The 25,871-nt window shown below is 40.5% G+C and overlaps 1 protein-coding gene across 1 annotated transcript in view; it reads right to left on the reverse strand.

The window, feature by feature from the left end:
- SMARCC1 (SWI/SNF related, matrix associated, actin dependent regulator of chromatin subfamily c member 1) overlaps nucleotides 1-25,871 on the reverse strand; it is an 83,144-nt gene that overhangs the window by 22,688 nt on the left and 34,585 nt on the right. The window contains exons 15-23 of the mRNA XM_026842411.1: nucleotides 24,248-24,361; nucleotides 23,607-23,760; nucleotides 23,191-23,304; nucleotides 20,905-20,964; nucleotides 15,554-15,812; nucleotides 14,703-14,864; nucleotides 4,821-4,876; nucleotides 2,938-3,052; nucleotides 1,892-2,046 (exon numbers count right to left, since the gene is read on the reverse strand). Coding sequence (XP_026698212.1) covers nucleotides 1,892-2,046; nucleotides 2,938-3,052; nucleotides 4,821-4,876; nucleotides 14,703-14,864; nucleotides 15,554-15,812; nucleotides 20,905-20,964; nucleotides 23,191-23,304; nucleotides 23,607-23,760; nucleotides 24,248-24,361 — 1,189 coding nt within the window. The remainder of the gene's footprint in view (nucleotides 1-1,891; nucleotides 2,047-2,937; nucleotides 3,053-4,820; nucleotides 4,877-14,702; nucleotides 14,865-15,553; nucleotides 15,813-20,904; nucleotides 20,965-23,190; nucleotides 23,305-23,606; nucleotides 23,761-24,247; nucleotides 24,362-25,871) is intronic.

Genomic DNA, 25,871 nt, shown 5'->3' on the forward strand with positions numbered 1-25,871 from the left:
TTGTACAGAAGCCTGTAAAAACACATTTAAAATCGTTGCTCTACTACATGTAGTAACAGAGTCACACCCCAAAATGCACACATTCACTGGATACCATTTCTCACATAGTGCAACTTACTGGGAAAGCCACTTATTCCAAAAGAAAAAAAAAACCCAACCAAACTTCCAGTGCCTGCCTTTAACCCCTGTTTCTCCTTAGAAGCCAACTGCAATATTCTCTAATATAAAGTCATAAGGAAAACAACTTTGTAACAGCTCTTTGCATGACCAGGTCTTGAGTTTATTACAAAGAACCAAATTACTCTCTCAGACAAGATCCAGCTCACTGAAAGCCTTAATATTGTCTGGGTTCTTAAATGCAGGTGGAAAGAGAAACCCTTCTTGAACTTGAATTCTACTCTGAAGTGTGAACATCCTAATTATATAATTTCCTGTAATATAAAGCTTAAATTCTTCTAGAATATTACCACCACCATAATGAAAACTGCCGTTAGCCAAGTCCCTCCTCCCTCTAGCACTCATTATCACCAAAGGAAGGAAAGTAGGAGATAATCTTTATTCGAAGCAAGTAGCCTTCCAGAGATTAAATTTAATGCCTCCTTATATATATATGCAGAGGGTTGTTTTTTTTTTTCATCTCGGCTGAAAATATCTGCAAGTCTGTTGAACTAAATTACTCTCAGCAAGACAGCTTGGTGCTTGGGTGCAGATAGGCAAATTGATGCACAAGGGAGTCAGTTAGGGCTCTGCACTCCACCAAAATAACCAACCTGAAGCTTGCCTATGAAGGGGGATTCCACACAGCCAGGGTGCCTCACTCTGACGCTAAGCAACACTGAATTCATGCAAGTTGTGATTTGAGAACCTGGCTTGAAAGGTGGTAACTAAAAATATTCTCAAATCTCAGGGGTTCATAAAGGAGGGACTGTACCATCCTGACAACACCTATCATCACACTATCCTCAATATGTATGATGCAGTCAGGAAAAAAAGTCTGAAGTTATAAGAGTCAAAGATCAGACTGGAAAAGTCAGTACAGCACACTCAACACCTCATTATGTCTACCATTACATGTCCTGGAAATCCATCAGGAATTAAACACCATCCATGCTTTGCTTTTGGTATCTATAAAGTAGGTGACATGAAACATGGCACTGAATCCAAGAGCAATTAAGAAACCCAAACTGCAAATCCCCCAAAAATATGTAAAGAGAAAACAGATATGATGACAGAAGTGAAAGCAGTCTGGTTGCTGCAAACAGAAAATGGAAGACAACGTGCAATTAGTAATTATAGGTTAAAGAAAGGCAATTAGATAGGACACTGATTCAAACCACAGCTCCTTAAGAGACTGCAGACAAACAGAAGTACAATGATAGAAAGAACGTACTTAACAGACACATGGTACCTCTTAAAGTAAAACCAACACATTAAGTTGCCTATAAAAAATTGTAATGCTACAACTGAACATCACATTGTTTTTACAGATAAAAGAGTCCAAGCACAGGAGGCTTGTGTGACATCCACAGAACAGCTGGTGGCCCAGCAAAAAAGGCAAGGGAAGGGTTTTGTCACCCAGGCCCATGCCCTCAGCAGTACAGCCAGACCTATCAAGCAGAGAAAAGTCTTTCCAAAAAATGACAAACACATTTTGGGGCTATTTCTTAGTCATGTTAATCGACGTCATAATCATAAAAGTAGCTGCCTAAATTAAAACGATGCTGTTTCACTCAGGAGTTCATGCAGGAGAGACTGAAGGCAGCATTCGTGCTCCTTCAAGGTACTAGAGATTAGAACACGAAAACACTCAGATCTGGAACAAAGGACCATTTTAAGAAGAGTTCTAATGTGAACTGGAAACCAAGCCAATGGATATTTGTATAAAACAAACCTTTGCTTTGGTGGCAGCTGAGGCAAGGGCAGCAGCTGCAGCTGTAGCTACGTTTCCTTCCGAGATTTCATGTTCCACTTTCTTCTTCCCAGCCTCGTTTTCTTTGTCTTTGCTTGCATCAACGTTCTCCTTGTTCTCTTCTGCCTCCTTTTCTTCTGAAAGAGATTTCCCACCAAGTCCATTACGTGCATTCTTCCCATGTTAACAGTATCACATCAAGACAGGAATTGCACCACGCATGCTGCTATTAGTCAAACAAATTAACTCATCCACATGCTGTCATATTCCTGTGTTACAGTACTGCTACTTGTCCACAGATCCTAACAGGGGAACAATTCTACTCTTAGAGGATCTGATCTAACAAACAGGGCAACTTTTAAGTGCTTTTAGCTTCCATCCTGTCAATTCACCTCTGCCATCAGCATACTCTCATCAGAACAATTTCAGATGAGCTTCCAAATCAACTCCATTATTACATCAAATCCAAATGCTTCTTGTTCCACCTGGTGCTAAAATACTGAATGTAAGTTCCAGGAAAAAAAAAATATCCATGTGGTATAAGTGAAACGTGTTAAAAATAAATAACAAGAATAATGTCTTATGTAGAAAAAAACCCCAGTACTCCTCAGCCTGTCAAAACAAAGGCTCTGCATCACTTCACAGGGAAACTGAGCTACCATATTAACTTCTAAGGGTAGAAGTGAGCAGTCCCATTTCTTTTGCATCAAAAATGATCAAATGGTGTGCAATACAGGCAAAATAATATAATTTATAGGACCTACATGCACTTTGCTACTGCAGTTTCTTCACCCCATCACTACACAGTGAAAGAAAGCTCAGCTGAGGTCTAAAATGAGTTCAGGAAAGAATTTAGCACCTGAGCTTTGCAGGGAAATTAAACTAGAATATTTACTACTGAACCATGAAGCAGCCTGATGTGCAAGAGCAAATATTTCTGCCACAGTTGAGTTTATAGTCTATTCCAACCACTTTAGAGAAAGGCTATTAAAGCTAACACAGCTTGAGGAACAGCTGGGAACCATTACCTGGCTTGGTGTCTGCAGTCACTTCGCTATCTTGCTCTTTTTCTGGATTCCTCTCATTTTCTCCTTCTTGTACTTTATCGCCTTCCTCAATTTCACTCTCCGCTTTGTTTTCCACCTAAATGGGATGAAAGATTGTTGAAAAATGAGAGCTACAGAAAACACTGTTAACTTGGTTTATAGCTTTCAAATTAGTTCACTATCATAAGGGAAAAGATCAAATTTTAAAGGTTGACTGATACTTAAGCCCATTTTGACAACTGCAACTGAAGTCTGAATAAACAAAGTAACTGCTATACTGGACAAAGTCCATCAGATTCCACAACCCAGGCCAACCTGGGTTCATCTGAAAGTACCAGAAATCCTGAACTAAGATGACAGACAGCTTCACCCCATGCTGCCCTCATTTATTCTAGTAGTTTGTCAGTAAGTGTTAAGTATTGTATCATCTCCAGTGTCTGCTATGTTAATATTTATACACTATTCACCTATCCACACAGCTCCAAATTCTGCAGAACTCATGGTCACAACAGCCTCCTGTGGCATAAATGCTACAACTGAATTACATGTTACAGAAAAATGCTTCTGTCCAGGAATAGGTGGAAGAGAGCAAGCAGCAGCTTCACGTTTAACACCGGAAACATCATTTTCTCCTTGAAAATACTCCAGATTGACCTGAACCTTTCTCATTTGCTCTGCTCTACAGAAAAATGCATCTTTTCAAGCTCTGACCCAGTCTTCTATGCTTACCTCTACCCAAGTGTAGCTATTTTATCAGAAATGCAGCAAAAGAACTACCTGAAAACAACGAGAAGGAACATCAAGAGTACACTCAGCAGCCACTAAGTTAGTTTTATCTCATTCATTTGATGAAGGAGGAATATCACCTGTTGCTGCAGACTCAATAAGCACCTACCACCATTTATTTAGTAGGGTGATGTTCTAATTCCAGGATATTAGTTTAATTCCAGCTCAGGTCTGAAACAACCACAGCCAGCACCATTATTGTAGACTTCCTGAAAAGAGGTACTGGCTGTGCAGACATGGTTATGGAAAAGCCCCAAGCAACTGCATTCTTGTAGGCACTACCAACAGGTTGAAGAAATTAATTTCAAAATATCTGATCTTTATGGGCAGGATGCACCATTCTTGAAAACAAGAGCACACAATGCACAATAACAAAGAGTTAGCCCAGACTTCTTGCAACGAGGAGTTTTATTGGCCAGCTCAGCTACAGGCAGCCAGAGCTCACCCTCCCATGTCCACTAAGCTGCATGTGTTTGCACAGAACAGAAAGATAAAATAACTTGCATCGTCACCAGAGAGCTGCGATGCAGCTGGGGCAAAGGTTTCGTTCAGGTTCCCTGTTCAGCTCCACATGCCATGGTTGCCAAATACTGCAAGTAATCAGAACTCGCTTTCCTGAAAAGCCCTGATCTCTGATCTTGGCAGAACCAAAAGCTGTGTGGAACTCTGGGAAGGCAATTTGTCACAAGACAAACTCTTACAGGGCAAGACTTCAAAATGATGCTTGCTTTAGACCACTACAAGTCATGAACTGTAACATACCAATGTCCCTCTGCAGATGAAGTCTCTAAATCACTTGGTATCACCCACTTTACATTACCTTTTTTCCTCAGGATTAAAAAACACCACACCAATGTCTCATTGCCACTTGTGCAGCACAAGAAATGTCTCTGTATGCTTTGAGACTAAATCACTCCTAAGAAAATGAAGCCCTATGGAGACTGAGAACTCTTCCCTACGGACATACACTGACCATCGCACTACCACCTACCTTTCTCCAGGCATTTTAGAATGTAGTAATTTAGGTTTGTAAGTGTCAGAAGTATCTTTTCGGAATCAGTGTACTGAGCCAAGCTTACCTTCTCAGACTGTTGCCCATCTGTCTCTGTTTCCATCTTTTCTTCTTCAGCTCCTTCTGAGAAAACAAGCAAGTATTTAGAATTGCAATATTCAACATTTATTGCAGGGTTAACTAAAATTTTCTGTTCTCTAACAACAGTGGTTTAAAGAAAGCCACTACATTAAACTCCTGGAAGAGTAAAAGCTTATTATGCTAATTTTAGTTTAAAAATCAAGTTTACTTGCAAATTAAGTTTAACTGGTTTTTCTTTTCGGCCCAACAAGCAGGACAAAGCATTAAATTATCCACGCTCTGCTGAAACCTCCAGTTTGGAGAAACCACCAAATCTATCAATTTTAGCTACATAAAGGACAGTTCAATGGACAGTTCTGCAGTATTCCAAGTCATTCAGTAATTCCCATTTGTAAGTCACAGCATTATAAAAATGTTTTTCCTGATACAGCCAATTTGATTCTGTAGATGGTTGTCAGTTACGTGATTAACCTCAATTACGGTGCTGCCAGACTTGTAATTCCTCCTTAGCATAAGATCCCCTGAGCTGCTTTCGATGAAAGGTCTATCCAGAGGCATTGTCATGCGCTGTGGGTCAGCTCAAGATTTAAATTCTATTTTGCAGGTGGTGCAAATACCAGAATTCTCCAAAGAAGAATTATTTTGAAGTCTGCAACAGTGGAGTAAGCACTAGCAAATTTGTTAAAGCACTAATGCTGTTCTTAAACACTAAGGATCTCCTGTTATTTCTGGCCTCAAAACCACTGGAGTTGAAGGCAGCAAGCACTTATCCTCCACACTGGTTTGATGTGAAACCCTGGACAGCAAAACCTTATTTCGCACCCTTCATATCTGGTGTTTTGCAAGAGCATGATGAGCAGCTGGTTCTCCAGTCCTGTGCGGCTCCAAACTATATTTCTCCCAAAAGCTCTCTGAAATTGTATCCAAGCCCTCTGAAATACCATCAAACCAAATGTTTGAGTCTGAACTAAACAATGAAGCTTAAATCAAAAAAAATGGCCTAGAAGGTATAGCCCTATGGCAGATGTTCCTGGACAGTGCTCTCACTCAGACCTTGATCGTTCATTCTCCTGCTTCTTCCTCAGCTGTAATGAGATCAGGAGTTGTGCGTTTGTACTAAAAAATGGATCAATTAAATGAGTTAAACCCTAACACTTGCTTCACCCTCTCACTGAAAAAAAGCTGTATTTCAGGACCTCCTCAAGAGCCCAACTGCAGCTGCCTAGTTAGGGGCAAAACAAGATATGAATCACATCTGAGCACAAGAACTGGTTGTTGGCTAGATATAAGGAAAGAAAAGCACATAAATTACCAGCTGAAAGCTCTGAGTTTCTTCTGCATCCAAAACACAGGCAAACAAATGAGAAACAGAGCTGAGGCTGAACGAACACACCTCCTGGCAATGTTGTCACAGGACAGACTGCTCAACTCCCAGCTTTTTAGAAAACATGCTTTCCAAGATGCTCTGAGAAAAACAGAGCTGATTTGCACCTTCAGTGCTAATGCTGAAGAAGATAACAGCATTGGGCGAGCTCTTCCTTCTCCCCAGCGCCTTCATGTACTGCTGACTGACACTGTAAGATGTGCAGGGCTCTCGAGAAAACCACCAGCTGGGTTCTCTGGGCAGTAAGATTTTCCTGGACTTCTCCAGGAGGTGGAGCCTCAGCCTTACACCATGACCTGAGTCTTCAGAGGAATTGCAGGAGACAGCTTCTGCCAAGACTGGCTCCGAGCCAAGGCTCCCGTCCCAGGGTCATGAAGTACTTCCTCACAGAAAAAGAGACGTGTGTGCTCTGAAGGAGACCTCTACAGAGAGCAGAGGCAGCTCACCTACACCACTGCAGCCTCCAACTCTGAACTGGTCATCAAAAAATCTCCAACTTCATGAGAAGCTAAAAGTATGTAATAGGAACTATTTGGACACTTGGCAGGTTCTCACTGTTGTGGATGCATGGGTCAGGACAGCATCTGCTGCCTCTTACACCTTCACATTTGGAACCCGGAACAAGTCTGCCAGATGCCCTACCACCACATGTGAAAAAACCTGAGAGTCAATACACAACTGCGCACTTCCTGCTACTGCTCATTTTGTTTGGGTTGGTTTGTTTTGGTTTTTTTTTTGGCTGACTAAACTGAGCTTTTCAAGCTTGTAACCTCTTATTTACTGTCTGCTTGGCATTCAAATACCTATTACAGAGATATCTGAAGAGTTCTGCCAAAACGGAGCCAGGCATCCTTGCATTACAGATTGCTTTCTGAGCAGCAGCTGACCAGTTATTATCCCATCTAACTTCAGCATCTACAACAGAAGACCAGTCTAACTGGCATACAAGCAAAACTAAAATGAGGAAGGAAAAATAAAAATAATAATTAAAAAAATCACTGGTACCATGTGCTAGATGCATGCACCTCCTAAGAGGTGAGTATTTTAACAACAGCTAGCATATTCTTGTGCTTAAGACACATCTCTTGCTGCCTAGCCCTTAGTTCATTCATTATTTCGTTACAGAGCATCTATTTAAAGTGGTCCTGCTAATGACAGCAGGCCTCAGAGATAAGAGTATAACCACCACCATAGTGATGGAGAGTGTCATGCAGGTGTCTGAATAATGTGCTACCTCCTAATATTTTGTATTTAAACAATATGGATTGTTTAAAGGCCCAATTTATTTGCAGCACTCAGCAGTTCTGCAAGAACAGACAAGAGGGAAGCATCAATGCAATCTCATACTCCTTGTCTAGGATCTTCACTTTCGCAAGAACAGAAACTCTAGTACAATTTAATGTACAGAGGCATTAAAGGAGCAGCTTATTTAGATTAGGGACTTCCCAACACATGCTGCCATACCAACAAAACTGGTGGTGAAAAGCGCTGATCCATCTCTAAGCTTCTGAAGCTATCAGCTGGGGCTGGGTGCTCATTTTTGGTAATCCTCATTTTACTGGCAACTCCTATGTGCTACGGAACAGGCGTACAAAGTGTTTTACTCTAATAGGAACGGTTCCATAGAGAAATTTTCACAAAACTCCCTCATATGTAAGAAAAACACACTAAAATGTCTGATCGAAATATAATGGTTTTACTCTTGGCTTATTTTAGGATGATAAACCTACTTATCTGAAGTATTTGCTACCATAATCCAATTTATGGAGACTGGGGACGTACCTCCTCAGAAGTTTTATCTCAGAGGTAGGATTTAGTGACCTAATGATGTCACAGGGAAAATCTAGATTAGGTTTTGTCAGACAGCAAGCCTAGGAGTAAAGTTCCAAGCTGGGCTTAAAATGTCATCTCTCCTAGTAAATGAAACAGAAAGCTTTAGAAAGTTTTATTCTCTCCTTTAGCAAAAAAAAAAGTGGAGACCAAGTGCAGAACACTCCAAGTGTGCTGGGGTTGTTAGAGTGGAAGATCACGAGCTCAAACTAGGAAAGCTCTACACATGAATACACAAGTTTTCATTTTGGTGAAGCTTCACCCAAACACCAAGAACTTCAAGATTCCTAGTACTGGGATACAGTGTAAGGAAAGAGCCTACAATTTTGTATAAACAACCCAAAACTTAACCACAGGGAGAAGTGGAGCAATTCTGAAGTTCCACTTCATACAAAACTCCAAGTCAGAGTGCAATAAGTCAGAAAAGTTCTACCCTGTGGACAATTTTCAGACAAAATAGGGAGGCTTCTGCCTTTTAAAATCTCATGACTTGATAATTTCTTCACTCTTCTGGAAGATGGGAACCTAGAGCTCAGGCTCTCCAGTCTAGAATCAGTTGAGCAGAGACTCAAGACTCAGCATCCCATAGTAGCAGGAAGCATCTTGAGCACTGGGCTACTATCTCCTCTGTTGAAGTCTCCTAGTCCAAAGGAGTTCCCACAGAAACCTCCAGCTTCACATTTATACTCCAAGGGAGGAGGAAAAATTCCCCAGAAAATTCTCATCATGCAACTGCACAAGATTTGCTCAGGAATGCAAACTCACAGGTGACAACACTTCTTGCTAGATTCGGAACCACATTTGAGAGAAAACTGTAAGTGAATAATCATGCAAGCTGCCCCTAAGCATGCTACAAAATAAAGTTCTATAAGACACAAACTTTCCTCCTCTACCCAAAAAAGTCAGTTTGTTCTTGCGCCTTTTAGTTCAGACTGAACTCCTGTTCAGTCTAAACTCAGTTTTGAATGTGGGTTTTGTTTTCTGATTGGAGCACATTTCAAGGTTTCCCATCTTAAGGTAAAGTTTTTCAGAAAAGCAGCACCCAGCAATGTGTGAGTCACTGCAATGGGTGAAGATGTGAGCACAGGACGAATTTCTGTAGGTTTACAACGTGCTACACGTCAGGCATTATCACAGATTTCAAGTGTTTGCTATTAACTCTCTGCAAGTATTGGGACAAGTTTTATTAAATATTCCTTTTTTTAATTTCATATAACACAGAAAAGTTTGGTTGGAAGGAACCTTTAACCATCAATCCAGTTCCAACCCCCCTGGCCCAGGCAGGGACACCTTCCCCTAGCCCAGGTTGCCCAAAGCCCCATCCAACCTGGCCTTGAACACTTCCAGGGAGGGGGCAGCCACAATTTCTCTGAGCAAATCTATAGACCAATCTGTGAACCATGGTAAGAGTTCCTAAACAACTACTGCTGCAGAGGAAGTTCCAAGGCAAACAAGACAGCCCAGAAAGACAAACTCTTTCCCAAAAACCCTTTAGAGAAAATGTTCTCAAAGAAAAAAAAGCACATAAAACACCTCACAGTAAGGAAAACTGCCCTTGGACTCTCCCTTGTGTCATAACACATCTGACAGACACTTTCCAAAACAAAGTGTTGTTTTATATCACATAGGGACACACTCAGCTACAAAGAGAGTCAGAAGGTAGGTGTGTGTGACAGTAAGATTATTGCAAACATCCTGATTTAACTTAGGTGTTCTAGTCCTGGCTGTAATAAATGTTATTTTAAAATCAGGATGACAACTTTAGGCAGGTTGTGGTCAATGGTTTTTGAAAACTTTTGTTGCATTAGCTACTAAGCCCTTACTTAGTGACAGCACTATGCCTCTGTAGTTCCCACTGGCATAAGCCATTCTGCACTTGGGTATGTCGAGGGGACCATGCTGAAGTACTACATGTATAAGGAAAAAGAAAATGAAAAGTACAAATTATGAGTTTGGAGGTTAAATAAGTTTACCTGAGTTAAAGGATGTTTTTTGCTTCTAAATCATGGGCTGCTGAAAGTATTTCAAAATAATTAAGAGTGCCATAAAAGTTAATCTCTAATCCAAATACAAAAGGATCAGGAAAAAATTAAAACATTTCTGACCTTTTGCACGAGAATGACAGAAGTGGCGCCTGCCTTTCAGTTTACTACAAACACAACCATACCGACTTTCCTGTATGATCTAATGAGATTAATGAAAATAACTGACAATGGAAACAGGAACTGATTAGTTGGAGATACATGTCCGTAATACAAAAAGGGAAGACTTAACTTTAAATGAGAAAGACCCTGTAATCCCTCTGACATGGCACCAATGATTCTCTTTAACCCTCTCCAGCAGGTTTGGTATTGTACCTTGCAGGCTGTGGGGAATCAAACTAACAACACTTCTCAAATCAGCAAGAGGCAGATGGTTATGAGTCACCACAAGACATCTTTCAAGCGGGAGAAACCACTTGCTGTTTTGCCAATTATCAGGCCTAGCATAAAGGATACAGCCAGCATCAAGATGAACCAATCACCAAACTGTATTTGATAAAAAAGGGTCAGTACATGGGTGAGTGCTGGGGGTGCAAACAAATCAATCAGATTATACATAATCGACATCAATCCCACTGACCCCAACAACGACACCACACGACCAACAATGGGTGGAATAAATGGTGACATGCAGTCTCCCATAGAAGGGACGGGACACAACCGAGTCAACAAGCCAAACACATAAGACCAAGGAAGCCACAGCATCAATCTCTACACAGCCCACTTCACAAAAGCCAGAGCTGACTGGAGCCCAGTCCCAGGGAGGCGGGAGGCCCTTCCCCAACAGGGAACTCTGCACAGGGCATCCCCCTCACAGACAGACACTGCCCCTCCTGCGAGGGGTCCCAGCTGTTATCCCTCAGTGGGACACCTGACCTTTGTTCACTGAATGCAGACACCCGGGGCTCCTTTACCCCATGGCTCTCCCTGCCAGGCCGGCACCACCCTGGAGGGAAGCCTGAAGGGAAACTCACCCCCCTTTGGGAAGGGCTGTGGGAACCACCCACGTGTCAGCATTAATTTGGGGCTTGGGGTTGAAACTCCAGCATTTTACTTGCAGACCAGGAAAGATTGCATCTCCATGCTCCTCTTCAAATCTGAAGCACATTTTTTTTTTTCTGTCTCTATGGAAGCTTCCCCCGTTTTGCATATTATCTCCAAGAATGTGGAACCCTGCTTTCCAGTACATGAAGAATTTATAACTGACTTCTGGCAAAGCCCCATGGCTTTACAGAGAAGTTAAATTGACTTTCAGTCAACAAGGAAAACTATAAAATACTTCCATAGTAGCATTTACTCTATTACCAGCAGACACTTGCACCCTAAGCAGACATGTAACCTCCATTGTCATCAGAAGAACAATAAGCAAATCCCCACAGAAACGCACTGAAATCATTAGTGTGAGTTTCAGCTCAGCAAATAGTTTAAAGATGCCCTCAAGACATCCTAGTCTCCTTTCTTTTCACTAAAACTTGTCAAAACTCCAGCTTGAATATTAATATTTCATTGAGAGGAAGTTTATTATAGTTACAGAAAAATCCTGGGTCTGAACATGATAATTATGCTAGAATCTAAACCATAATTTCCATTTTCCACAGTAAGCCATGACTCCACAGCCAGAGCTTCCTCTGGTTCTGCTTCATGCAGCTTGCAGGCGTACAGCAGGATAACCAAGTGGGCTTCCACGGAGAAGAGTGCAGAGTTCACAGAGAGCTTCTGCAGTTCTCATGTGAGCTGCACCAGTCCATCACAAGAGGATTGATGGGCTCAATCTTCCAGTGGTGCACAACAAGCTCACAGGCACCTGGATACATGCAATGTGGATGAAGCGCTCGGAGTCTGTTCATTTTAGCAATGCTTGCATTATTGCAGAGTTAAAGCATGCCCTGGAGACCACAACAGAAATCTTCCTGCCAAAAATGAAGCAAAATAACTTCACCCGTGTATGTATACTTGCGTGTAGTTTTCCTAGTATGTGTCTTTGAGACTGATACAAAACCATCCATAAAATGTTAAATTTAATCATCCATTTAAGTCACTTACAGTTGTAGCAGAGCCAGTAAATCAGACCACCATTCCCTCAGTGTTTACTGTCACAGATGAGCTACAGCTTGAAGCACCCATACACTTATGTCAGCAGAAATACTTTCAGTGAATACTTGTTAAAATAAGACCTAAAATGCACAAGTAACTGCCTCCACTCCAGGCACTTCAGAGACTGCCTCGTGCCTCATTCAGCACACAGATATGCAATCAATGTAGTTAATCACCTTTGGAAAGCCATTAAGAAAGCGCACATACTCCATGTAGACTTAATTGAAATTACTAAGTACCACAGGCATGCTGAGTATTTCCCTTCTCTGGAGCTTAATTGCTAGCCTAAAGAGTCAGGATCTCTAGTTTGCTCTCCTCAGTTCATTTTTACTAAAACAGATGCAGAGCATCTTCACCTCTCATACTCTGTAATCTACAGTAGGGCACTATCTTGGAAAGCAAAAGACAGTGTCTACCATGCTTACCACAGTATGTGAACTACTCAAGTCTCCTCTTAACTCTGTTAAAGCCTTACTATATCAATTTAAAAAGAGTCACCATCAGCTTTCAGAAAAACTAACAATGAAGACTTAAAAGAGGAGATTCTTAGATACTAACGTAAGCTCCTGCAATCTGTTTCAGTCATGTTTTCCCCCTTCCCATTCCACGTTACCTGTAAATCATTAATATTCAGAGTTTTAAAATTATTATGGAGCTGTGATATAATTTTGTTTCTAAAATACGACCACCAATGATCTTGAATTACAGTATGGAATCCTGAGTAGATATTTTTAGTTCTTCACAGTGACAAATATAAAACTTCAGGTCTAGCCATGCAAAAACCCAGCTCCATTTCAGCAGTTGCACACCCCAACACTACACTTCAATGTATTAAACACCCCTCTGCAAGTGCAAGCTCTGGGTTCCCCTGTGCCCTCCAGTGCAAAGCTGTTCTGGAGGTGGAAGGCACCGCAGACTGTTGAATGACCCAGTTCACTCTTGCTGAGCAGCTCCCCCAGGGAGAACCATCTGCTGTTGTCCTAATTTATTCCATTAGTCACAGCCCAATACAAATCGCATTAACTATAACAGGACAGTATTACTTATAGAACTCACCACACAGCTCATTCAGAAATAATCGTGTTATGGTCATCTGCTCTCCAACTCCCTATATTAAATGACAAGCACTTCAAAATCTCTGTTTGCAACTTGTGTGCAAATTCTCCTAGAAAAGGGCAAGCCTACAGACTAGCAATGGTAAACTTCAGACTCAAAGCATGCATACATGTAACAGAGGTTCTCAACATACTGCAGTGACACCTGTACTTGGAGAACAGGGAAAAACAGGGAGCCTCAGGAAAAAAAATTAACTTAAATTAAGATTATTTTAAAATAGCAATCAAATTAAACGTAGTCCCAGATGGAATAACACCTAGATTTGTTTTACAGTACACCTGAAAAGAAATCTCAGTTTGGCACCTTGTTTATGGCTCTAGACGGGGTGACAGCAGGTCAACTATGAGATGCACAAGCACAGCCCAAATCAAACCTTCCAGTCAAGCTAGATTACGTTCTGTTTTGTTTTACCCAAAGCTATACATGCCTTTAAATATCTAGCCACTAAATCACTAAAATGATTTGTGATAAGCTGAACAGAACAGCAGCCAACTATGCTAGAGAGAAAAATAAAGATCTACTGACAAGATGGTGGATCTGTATCAAATTGAAGAGGTGGAAGTCTTTGAGAAAGTCAGTAGGTATGTAGCAAACTGTGCATGTCTACTCATTTTACTGCTGAAAGAGCCAAAACAGAGTTAAAGGGGTTAAAAAAAGTGGTTTCACTTTATAGGGAGTTACTACAAGATGTGCTTTTAATCTTCATAGTAAGGAATTTGTACCCATCAAGGTTACAGGTAAGAGACTTAGTACTAGAGTATCTGCTGAATACTACAGAAACTAGCTCATCTGAAACTGAGCTCTAAAACAAGCCCATACTAACAAGCATAACATGCAACCACCAGAGCCAAGAACTGAGGCACTACCATGTACCAGTCCACCACTTAATAAAAAGATCCTCTTCTGTTACCACCACAGTTAACAATGTACTCAGAGTACAAGACTTCCATTAAAACTGATTACCAAAAGGTGTGATATAACATTATAGATTCAGCTGCAGCACCAAGAGCCAATAAAACCCAGTTTGCTTTATGATAACTGTAATGCTAGAAAGGCAGCATCCTCCAACTACCCTAACACTCACAGAATTCACATTAAATGTTCTGCTCTTGTATTTCTGCTCACTCAACTCTGTGCCTCCCAAGCAATGGCATTTCCATGTAGTGAGAGTAAGGAAAACAACTTTCTAAAACTTAAGCTACTCCTAAGCTACTCCTAAATTCATTAATTCAGTGTCAAGAGTTAATAATCCTGAGGCAAGTAGAAGTGGAATGACCTGTCACACACTCCTTATCCATGATTTTCATTCCTGTTTGAGGTGAGCTTATGGTTTATTATGAGTCAGAAAATGCCTAAGGAACCTCATCTACAGAAAATTTTTGCATTTTGATGGACAGCCTACCCATTTTCTCCGGCTCATCTGGACCTGTTCCAGCAATGCAGCTGCTCTCTAGTCCATACGTTGGATCCACCTTCCCAGAGGCTCTTGCTGCTTCCTGTACTTTCTTTACATGGGCTTCAACGAGCTCCAGTGGTACCTCCTCTCTGACTCGAGAAAACTCCTCTGTTTAAAAAAAAAAAAAAATAAAAAAAAAAAATCATCACACAGTGTTATATTGTGAGGGCTTTACAACAAATTATTAGGATTTTCTCCAATCAATATGCAGGTAAATCTCATGAAGTGAATTCTCAAGTACATGAATTCCTTCTTTGCACATTAGTTAATCTTCTCTCTCAAACATGGTAGGAAAGAATCTCTTCCCAATTATATAAAACTGTCTTCTAGGTGAAGAAATAAGGACAAAAAATAAAAGGAACTGTTTAATCAAGTTCCTTAGAGGACACATATAACCGTGGCAGATGATTTCACACAAGTAACCAGGAAAACTAAGTTTAGCATTGTGCATTTACCCATAGCAAAGCTAACAGTGGTCACAGCAACACCAACTGCTAGATGTTGCTTACAAACACTATCAATAGTCAAGGAGTACAAAAGGGAAATGCAAGCCATCTTCAGACATTCAGTGGCCTTTACGAGCTATTCTAACTTGCCTGTACATTTGCAGTTTCTGTAACAACAGAACACAAAACTGGGTATCAGTAGATCTGCTTTCCACTTACATGTACATTTATTTTTACAACTCACTACTCATCCATAAAAAACTCTAGTAACAGATCATTTAAAGAGCAGACTGACAGAGAGAAAATTTATAGAGACAAGGTGGAAAAAAAACTGCTGGGGCAAACTCATACCTAATGCAGCCTTTGCTGCGGCTGATGCCACCCGGGGATCCACCACTGATGCCAGAAAAGCAACAGTACTCATCACTGGATTGCCAGACTGGCTGAAAGGTACAGGCTGGTAAGCCAGAGGGCCCAGAGATGCATCAGAGTTCTCCAAATAGGGGTCTTCGATTGGGAGCCTCAGAAAATGGAGAATGCACTCATCTTGGGTACGGCTCCCGACGTGCTCTGAGACTTTGTTCCAGTCATCTTTGTACATCTCCAGAGCCTGCAAAAAAAAAAAATCACTGTATATACATTGACTGCTCTGGGAGGGAAAGAAAGAAAACCCTATTTTATGCAAAAAGATTTTTAATACTAGTTATTTTGGTGATGGAACAATAAATTGGGATCAGACAACGATTTAAAATTGCATTTTTTATGGTAGCAAAATTATTCTGCATGAGAAATATGAACATCTCACTGGGACATCAGTTAAATCTAAGCTGCACATATCATCACATGAGTTTTATGCTGTTACTATATCAAAAAATTACCAGAAGATTTGGGATTTACTAATAATATTTGCATAGTTAGTGCTTCCCCATTTTGCTTTCACATGAAAAAGCTATGCAGAGAAGCAAGTTTGCTTATCCTACCAACTCTCACCAGTTCTTTTAATTCCCCTAACTACTCCCCCTGAGGGTAGTCTCGTGTTCTCTCATTTATGTCTTAACACACCAAGCTCTTTGAGGAGTCCAGTTTTTAGATCCAACAGAAGTTATGAAAATGAGAAAGTATCAAACCAATATACCAGGGGGAAAAAAAAGGAAAATATATTCCACAGCATGAAGCCAGAAGGGATTGGTTCTCTTAGCAACTGTTCACCACTCTGATTTTTATTATGCATTCAGGTTAACAAATCATTATTACGTAGATAAACCACCTGATAAAGTAAGAACTTCCAGATTAAATCAAAGGTTCTGTAATTCAGAATGTCAGTCACTTTTAAAGTTTCTTAAGAAAAGTCTTAACAAAAAAATTTATTAACAATGAGCTACTCAAGTCCTGCTCTAGTTATTGAAAAACTAACAATTTAGCAGTGTAAAAACTCAAAGTGGTAGCCTAATAGAATATTATCCCTTAACAGTTTTTCCCTGAAAACTGTTTTAGTTATTTCAGCATTTGGATAGTGTAATGTAAGTGCTAAAACTCCTGAACTGTTAACTTTTAAATTACTGAGATGATTCGTGGTCCAGTCACCTACAAAAAGAAAAAAGCCATTGGAGATCTAGGCAAAATATGTTTAAACTTAAAAATGAAAATGGGATCTGCAACTCACAGGCATTACAGAAATCTTCTGAAAATATTTGATACCAGAGGCCTGAGCAAGGGTAGTAAACACTTTTCTGATGGAGTTGCAGTTACCATTTTCATTTTTTGGTTTAATTTTTTAGTTGGCTGTGAAGTCAAGCTGTTTTGTTACTTACACTGCACCCATGCTACAACAAAGCAAGGTAAGTAGCTTCTGCATTGCTCCCCAGCAAGCAAGCAGGCTTTTCTGCAATAACTGGGGCAGGTGGAAGAACTGAGGTTAAAGCAGGTATTATTAGAGTGCTTGGGAGGATCCCTACAATATGTCCTTACTGACTTGCTGGCCATCAGGCAAGCTGCCTTGGACTTCAAGGCACCTGTCTGCATGCATAATATATTTCAGAAGATAGAGAAATCCTCCTCAACTAACTACTCATGACAACTGAGTTTCCCCAGCTAAGCAGTACGTCCATTTCAGCACAAATGTTTAAGAACAAAATGAAATGAATGGCTTTTCAATACTTGAAATCTCTCCTACAAGGCTGAGAACTACCAGAAATCTCAACCTTCAGGGTAATACGCAAGACTGACTTCACTTTCCACATGCACAACCTTTTAGAGCGTAAAGGCAGAATTCAGTGCTGGACTGTATCTGTCAGATGGCACAAGGAGGATACATCCAATGTGTCCGAGTAGTGCACACAAAGTTAACAGGCTGGATGTTTCTGCAGAGTTACTAGTGACAAGTAGAAGAGAAAAACTGAGTCATCAGCCTCATGTGTTTCCTGATCTGGGAAGGGATATTTCCACGAAAATATTACTACATGCATATCTATATAAATATATATATGATGGTTGTGCGTTCAGAAGACATTCTCCTGCAGGACTGTATGTAAACCAGACTTTTTCATCAACACGAAAATATTTTTTTTAAAACTCCAGGAGTTTCTGTACATACTGTTTTCTTCACAGCAGTTCTGGAGGAAAAGTGTTGTAGTGTTTTTGCAGCTGAAACATAAGCTATGAGAATTCTTCAAAGACAGAGTAACCTGCCTGAACAGAACCCTTGGGCATGTCATGGATGTTGAAGGTTAGTTGGGGGAAAAATGCAAACAGAGTAGAATTTTCAAAGATGTGGAAGCAGACTAACTAAAAGCACAAGATGAGCTAAACCTCAAACTGTTAGAGATCCAACAGGCACGGAACAGATTAGAGAAAAAAAGACCAAGTTGCCTGCAGTAGGTGGAGCTTTTTAGCCTTCTGATCTGAAAGCCATTTAAGCTTTACCTGTCTGAAGTTTTAAGTTTCTCTCATAGATAGGGTCTCACTGTTGAACTGGGTGAAAACCCCCAGTATATCTCCAGAAGGTCACTGGTTCCCTGCCCCTTCCCTTCAAACAGGGGGTGTAATACTGCCTGGGCAGGTACCACACTACAGGAATGCTGTGCTCCAGCAGAGCTTAGTTGGATGGGAAGAACAACACAGGAGCTGTTGAAGAGCATGAGCCAGCCAACACCACAGGTTTTGAAAGCTCCGTGGAAAGAAAATTTGGTTGGGGAATGAACCAAGAGCAGATGACACGGACAGCATGGTCAGTGCCGCAGGAATCAACGCTCCCCAACTGCTTACAAACCGTTCTGACCTCTGTCTGACCTTGCCCAAGTGTTTAAAGAAATGAGAAACTGCTTAGTTCAGTAGGCCATCTTCATGGGGAAATATTTACTTAGTGTTCAACCTTCATTTCACTTTCCTTAATCTCATCTCTCTGCTCTAAGTTATGTGTCTGTCTATCCATTTTTAATCACCCCAGCATATTAGATCAGCTCTGCTTTTCATGACCATGCAGGATTTTTTTGCTCATTCTCCTGCATTGCTTGTTATTTTTCTGCTAGACGAACTAGCTCTCACAATAGTTGTCCTTACTATAAATAGCTGAACATGCACTTAACTATGCAAGAATAGTGCTCCATGGAGATAGGGAGCAGCAGTGTGGCAGGAAGATGATTCTGGGAGGGAAAACAGTATTCCCCCCCACCCCCAATTCATTCAGTCAACAGGCAGAAGGACAATAATAATTTTAGATAAGATTTATTCTTTGGAGCTTCACTGCATATATATTTGCCCAAAGCTACTCTGAGGATTTAATTGGACTGAGCTGGCTTGTTATAGCTGAATTACTTATGCTTGAACTGATACACTCTTTACTGATTTATTCATAGGTTAAATCCACGAAGAACAATGTTATTAATTTGAACTCGCATTAAATAAAATTGTAATCTCAAGATTTAGGGGATATTTGTTTTGTTTTTAAGACAAAGAAATATGTCATCTGGATTATTTCATTAGGCTGCTACTTGCTATGTATGACCATAAGCTACAAACATACAAAAGAATTAGTTTTAAATAATAGTACTAGTAAGCAAAGAAGGCAGCATATCAAGGTATTAGTCTTGTTTTCCCATACAAGAATGCCATGAAAGACATTTTAGCTGCTTCCACCTTATAAGCAAAATTTTCCATGTGTCAATAGAAAAGCATCAGCTAAACTCTGGGTATCAACCTAATAAAAAAAAAAAAAAAAATCTATTTTGGCTGTCTGATGAACACACTTGTATATTTGTGAAGGCTGAATCAAAGCACGCTGCTGATCAGGCACTTTGGCCAGCTCAGAAAAGCAGCCACACACAGAAGTTGAGTATTGTTCAGCACCATCAAGTGCTGTCAAGACCCATTGTCCATGTTTTTCCTTCTGAAATTAACTTTTCAATGGGTTTACTGACACATGTAAAGACAAAAAAGCCAGAACAATCATGTAATTGCAGTCTGCTTTAAGCTCTCCAAGTAAAAACAAACATGAAAAAAACCCCAAAATTTGAATTCTTATATCAGAACCCTGAATTACATAAAAGGAAAAAAAAAAAATCAACCACCCAACCTTCACAGAACATTTTCTTCACTTAGAAGAAAGCTAGGTAGATGATAATTTCTTTATAGGAAGTGGCAGCACATTCATTATTTCAGGCCACTGAGATTCTTCTTCTGACAGAGCACTATGAAAAACAACGCTGCCCTGACCGGAGCGTGAAAGGCTAAAACACACTTTTGCAGTGCACCTCGTGTGATGGTTTTCATCCTAGACTGGAATGCCAAGAAACCTGACAATTACCATGTGGTCCAAGAGCATCAGATTAAGTGATCTGTGGACAAAGACCACATTCTAGCATGCTAACAGTTCTCTGACCTCATTTTTACAGTACCAATGTGATTTGAGTCATCTCATATATATTTGTTGTAGATTTCTGGGAAAGGCTTAAAGAATACATCAAGTGCAGCTATGTGGCAAAAGGAATGTGTAGATGTTCAGGATTAAAGAACTGCCAAATAAAGAGCTTCCCTTCTTAGCGGCAGGAGACAGGAAACAGACTCATCCATTAACCATTTCAATTTCAAAATGTAGTGGCTTCCCTTAACCTGCTGTGGCATAGCTAGGAACCTTTAAATTTATCAGAATTTAAAAATATTCATCTTAGGGGTAGCTAAACCATTACTTGAAGGGCATTTATTTCATACTGTTACTAACTTCTGTTAGTGAAAAGACCTCACTGCTCTGCAAGATCTGTTCTTGAGTTCATGCAAAGTTCTTAAACTCTGAATTTCTGGTTTGGATATACAAGTCAGATAGAACTGAACCTCATGGTACATGAAGCCCCTCTAAGTACATAGATGTTATTGCCGTCTCTTTTTAGTTCTTGTAGCCATGATGGTCAAATAAAGAGATATGGTTTGGAGGGAGAGCTGCAACCTTTAACCAATTCAAAAGCCAAAACCATGACAGAAAGGCAGCCTTGGATACACAGATACTTGATCACCCCTCTCCTCCAGCTACATCAGTTGGGTCTCAAGTGATTGCTTCCAACTATAAACTCAGCTTTGCCATCCCAGTTTCTGTAAAGGCATGCAGCTGTCATCTAACTCCACTTCAAAAAAAATAACCTGTATGTAGATTTTTAAAGCATGCAATATCCTGTATGTTTTGGTTTCCTAGCCCCCATCCTCCATGAACTTACTTCTAATAGCAGCAATGTCTCTTGTTCTGTCCATTCTCTTCCAGCACTTGCACCTTTACTCTGCACAAGACAGGAAAAAAAGTGAAATACAGATTCTGAAAAACAAACACTAAGAAGGGAAGGGGAAGAATCTGTTATTTAATCCACTCAAACATGTACCTTTCACAACCCTCCTACTACAGCTAACCAGTCCCTGGTTGTCTTGTACAGTGGTTCTGTTCACATGATTTACTTACGTAGTGAAAGCACACAGGTGGGTACATTCTTGCAGTTTATGTGGAAGCTGAAGGTTACAGATTCTACCTTCCCAACATGTTTAGAAGAACCTGCAACTCCTCTGATTCCAAACTAAAGCAAAGTGATTTAGTGTCCTTTTCTCCTGGCTCTCAGGTATCTTTGCTTGCACATACAGAAAACAGAAAAGAGGATTTTCCTACTGAATAAACAACCCTAGGAGTGCTGATGACATTCTGGCCAGCTTGTCTTTGGCCAGTAAAGTCAAGCTAAGATCAGGGCAGTTTATACAAGGCATTCTACAGTTCACACCAAAGCAGAGTGGCAGCCAGGAGACACAATGGGATATGTAACTCCTACTCGCACAGCCAAAGAAGGCTGCTGTCCCTGGAGGAGACAGGATTACTCAATTCAGGCACACTTGGGATTGCCTCATCTTGAAAGGCACCTTTCTCAACAGAGAAGGGTTTATGTCAACGCAGCTTTAGCTCCCATCAAATCTCTGCTTCCAAGGCAGACAAGGCTGGACTGCCTAAAGTGCGTGTGGGTCCAAAAAAAAAGTTAATCTATCTGAAAGCTCATCAGTAACTCAATAAAAAAATAATAAATTTTTTACAAGTGAGATGAGCTATCTGAAAAGAGAGAGTAATTACAGCACAATAATCTGCATACTCAGCAATTACTTGCTCCAAGAGTTGCTGCTCCCAGATCTGTAGCTCACAGTTAACTCCTGAGATTTTTCAAAAAGTTACAAAACTCTTGGTGAAAACCTCCCCTTCTGTGATTACAGACACTCATATCCATTACATGTCAAATAAAGACAAAAGCAGCTTGTCACCTACTTATGAAAGAATATTATCTGGATTGGATGTCTGTGCAAGACCACAGCAAAAGGAAAAGGGTTTTTAGAATAAATTAATCTATCTTATATCGAGATGGATTTCAAACAGATCATTAACTCAAACAGAACATTAATCACAGTGAATCACCCAGCAGCTGATCAGTTCTCAACCAGGCTGGTATGAACAGAAAAAAAAAAAAAGGCAATTGCTGCACAAAACAAAAAGGGGAAATCAGCTTCTGCAAACAAATCTGCTCAAGTTCATTGGCATAGATGCTTGTAAACAGAAACAGAGTCTAGAACCAGTAAAAGATTTATGAATTTCATGAATATTTATACCTCCCTAAACTAAGTGAAAATATGATGTGGAATCAGGCTTTAAAAAAAAATGCCTATCTCTAAAACGACTGGTTCTGTGGGTTTTTTTTAAATAGTTACCTCTTAGGGGATAAATAGTGTATAAACAGTATTAATAATAGTGTATAAATAGTTATCCCTTCGGTTTAAACAGTGATCTCCTAGGACAAGGAGGACCATACTTATGGAAACCAATTTCATGGGAGTTAGCCTGATGTCAGGCCAAGAGAGGCACAGCTCAACAGCAGCCAGCAGACTCCCAAAGGGAAGTTTATGCTGAGGTAGTAATGGGGTATTGCTGCAGTACCTCCAAGGTACACACAGGTATCAGCCTGCAGAAAAGCAAGAGGTGATAGAATTACCAACATCATGGTAACGGTATCTCAACACTTTAATTACCCAATACAGTACATCACAATTACAGTTCCAAAACATCCCCTGCAGTGGTTTTGTGATACCTTTTGTCATCAAGCACCTTTCTAGTTCTCTCAGTCTGAAAAACCCTGCTCAGACCTGGAAAACAGATAATTAAAGACCCTGCTGAAAGATCTCCATTTCTGTACTAAACTATTAGTTTGTTGATTCTGAACCATTGAGGTAAAATATGCAATAACATAACAAGAGTTCAGTGTCTGACTGACAGTATTGACTAGCTTGGCATAGGTACACGCCTTTATTTCTACAGAATCAGATATCCAACACAACCATGTATCTTAGTGTCCTACACTGAGATGGAAGAAACCTAAACTGGGAGTGTAAGAGTAACATAAGTCACCTCAATGTCATCTATGGAGGACACTTGAGGAAAAAGCTTAATGGAAGGTGCAGGGGGGAAAAAATCCCAACATACTTGCCTTTGCTAAAGTCTTTTTTGAGTAAATATCTGTGCGAAGTCCAAAGTTCTGCATATCAGTAGGCTTCTCTTTGTTTTTCTCAGGAAAACTCAACATCTGCTGAGCAGCTGGAACCTGTGAACAAACATTATAAAAGAAGGGGGGGGGGGGCAGAAATTGAGTTATTCAAGGATTTCAGACCAATGTTAAACAAAACTGAGCAAAGAAGTTGAACCTAAGTCTACAGAGATGACTCTGCACGGTGTCACGTGCATACAGTAATTGACTGTGGATAGTATAGCAGATTCATTTTAGAGTTTAAATGCCTGAAACTCTCAACCTATGTGGACAAAAAAAGAAACAATTCATCAAATCACGCACAAGTTATTCTACTGACACGTGAAATGACACTGGCTAGTGCAACGTGTGGGGCTCACCTGTGGAGTGCGGATGTGGAGAGGCATAAGTCCAGAGGGTGTGTCAGCCAGCACATTGAAATGAGGGGTTGGGGGAGGCCCCATTGCCATGGGACGGCTTTCTGGATCCACTTGGTAGTTTATGAGACCCCACTGCTCCAGAAAAGCGTGTACCCTGTGGAACAACGTGAGAAATTAAAAGTCTGAAGAACCAAAGACTTGCTTATGCTTGACACTGCAGAAAGACAGCAAAGGAGGAAGTTTGTATTTCTAGATCAAACACAGATCCAGAATCTTCACTAATCACAAACAGCAATACAAATAACATAGCAGGAGACATGACTGCACTTCAGCACAGTGCATAAAACATTACATTTTTGGTTACAGATAACAGGAAATTAATTAAGGGCAAAGGCAAAAACAAAGCTGGGGCTGCATGCTTGCAACCATTTGCAGACAACGTACGGACAGCGAAGGCTGCACAAGCATAAAACTGACATAACTGAGTTGCAAAACTGGAATTTTTGAAAAAAAACTCCACATACACACTAAACAGCAGAACCTAAACAATCGCAAGCGGAGATATCAACTCTGTAGGTATGGTTCAGCAAGCACAGTATTATAAAAGTGAAGGCAGTGGCTGAAAAATCCCCCGTTTTTACCTCATGACAGCGCAGACATCTCCAGTCAGATTCCTTCTGCAGGCCGTGCTGGTTAGGTACTCTTGAGGGTTTAAGCGATAGGTGTCAATCATGAAGTTGCGATAAGCCAGGTATCTGGAAGACAATTGGTACACAGTTCATCTACACTGATGTCTAACAAAGCTTAGAATGTGTTTTAGAATTCACCTTCACCTATATTAGTGACACACAAACAGCACCAGATAATTTTTATTGATGAAATTTATGAATCAGTATCAAAAGCAATAGGTAAGTACATTTTTATAATATACATCCTGAATAGGACCCATCTCTTCCAGATTGTTTCATGCTTGATTTTATATGTAATGGGATTAGCAGCACATCAGAGCATGTTTAAACTACAAAGCACACCAACAGCTGTGGGCAAGCAAAACGAAAAAAATTAAGCAACCGAAATGGCTACCTTGACTACTGTGAAAACTGCAAGCAAAACAGCAGCAATAAGTCTAGATGTGTCAGAAGGTAAAAGGCAGGACAACTCCTTGAAACATCTGCTCTCAGCACTAATACAAAGAAGAAAGGAAGCACCTACTCTCATGCCTTTGCTGCAGCTCTACTGCAAACATGCAATGCATGCAAAGGTCAGGGATGTGTGTAGGTGGTCATATTTTCTCAGTCTCTAGAAGACAGACATTGCATCCTTGGTGGAAAACAGGATAAAAATAAATCCTTGCCTTGCTCCGAATCACACGGATTACAGCTGTAGCTTGGTCACTAAACAGACTACTAGCTGCAGAAAAAATTACTAGGGTCTGGTCTTCACATGGAAACAAGCTAAATAAACCTTCTCAGTCCCTCTGTGAACCTGGAAGGAAAATAACTGTGCAGAAAAACAGAAATAGTACACTAGATGGAATGCTACTCTTTCTACACGTGGACTTTTTAATGTGTAAAAAAATCAGTAAGGGAAGGCTAGAGAAAGCAACATGGAGAAGACAAGGTCTTTGAAAAGCAGAGGGTAAGAGCCCAGAAGCCAACACAACTCTCCCCACTCATTGAGCTGGGAACAACTAAAGCAGAAGTGACCCCTGTGAGATGCCCTTATCGCAACGGTCCAAGCAGGCAGGTTTGGGGGTTCAGCCCGTTCCCTGCACTGCAGCCACTGCTTCACAGGCTTTTCCAGTATTTTCAGTAAATTTCTGGAATATACTAATGCTTCCTAATACAAGTTGTTCGGAACAAAATCAACTACCATAAAATTATGGTCAGCCCCGTTCTTTAGATGGAACAAAACCAATCTGCCAAACACCAGTGTCTATCCTATCCAAAGGTGTGTTCAAACCAGCATATTATAAGCAGATTTCTGCCTTTGGAAATTAAAGACAGGGATGTCTCATATGCAGCGTGCAAAAGCAGCTGGTAACCAAAAATATAAATCTCACAGAGATAGAGCATCAATGCCTTTCACAGGCAAGACAAGCAGACAGATGCTGCAAGTACACACTCTTGCCAAAATCCCACATCTTCATTCGGACCAAATTATATACAAAGCACACTGGAAAAAAGTTATGGGACTAGGTGTTGGGCTCCTCCACATTCAATGTTTGGTAGGCAAGAAAAAAAAGGGAGCTCCTTCCATAGAGGA

This window comes from Athene cunicularia (assembly GCF_003259725.1).
Source record: "Athene cunicularia isolate RWA chromosome 2 unlocalized genomic scaffold, athCun1 chr2_part1, whole genome shotgun sequence".
NCBI classification, from domain to species: Eukaryota; Metazoa; Chordata; class Aves; order Strigiformes; family Strigidae; genus Athene; species Athene cunicularia.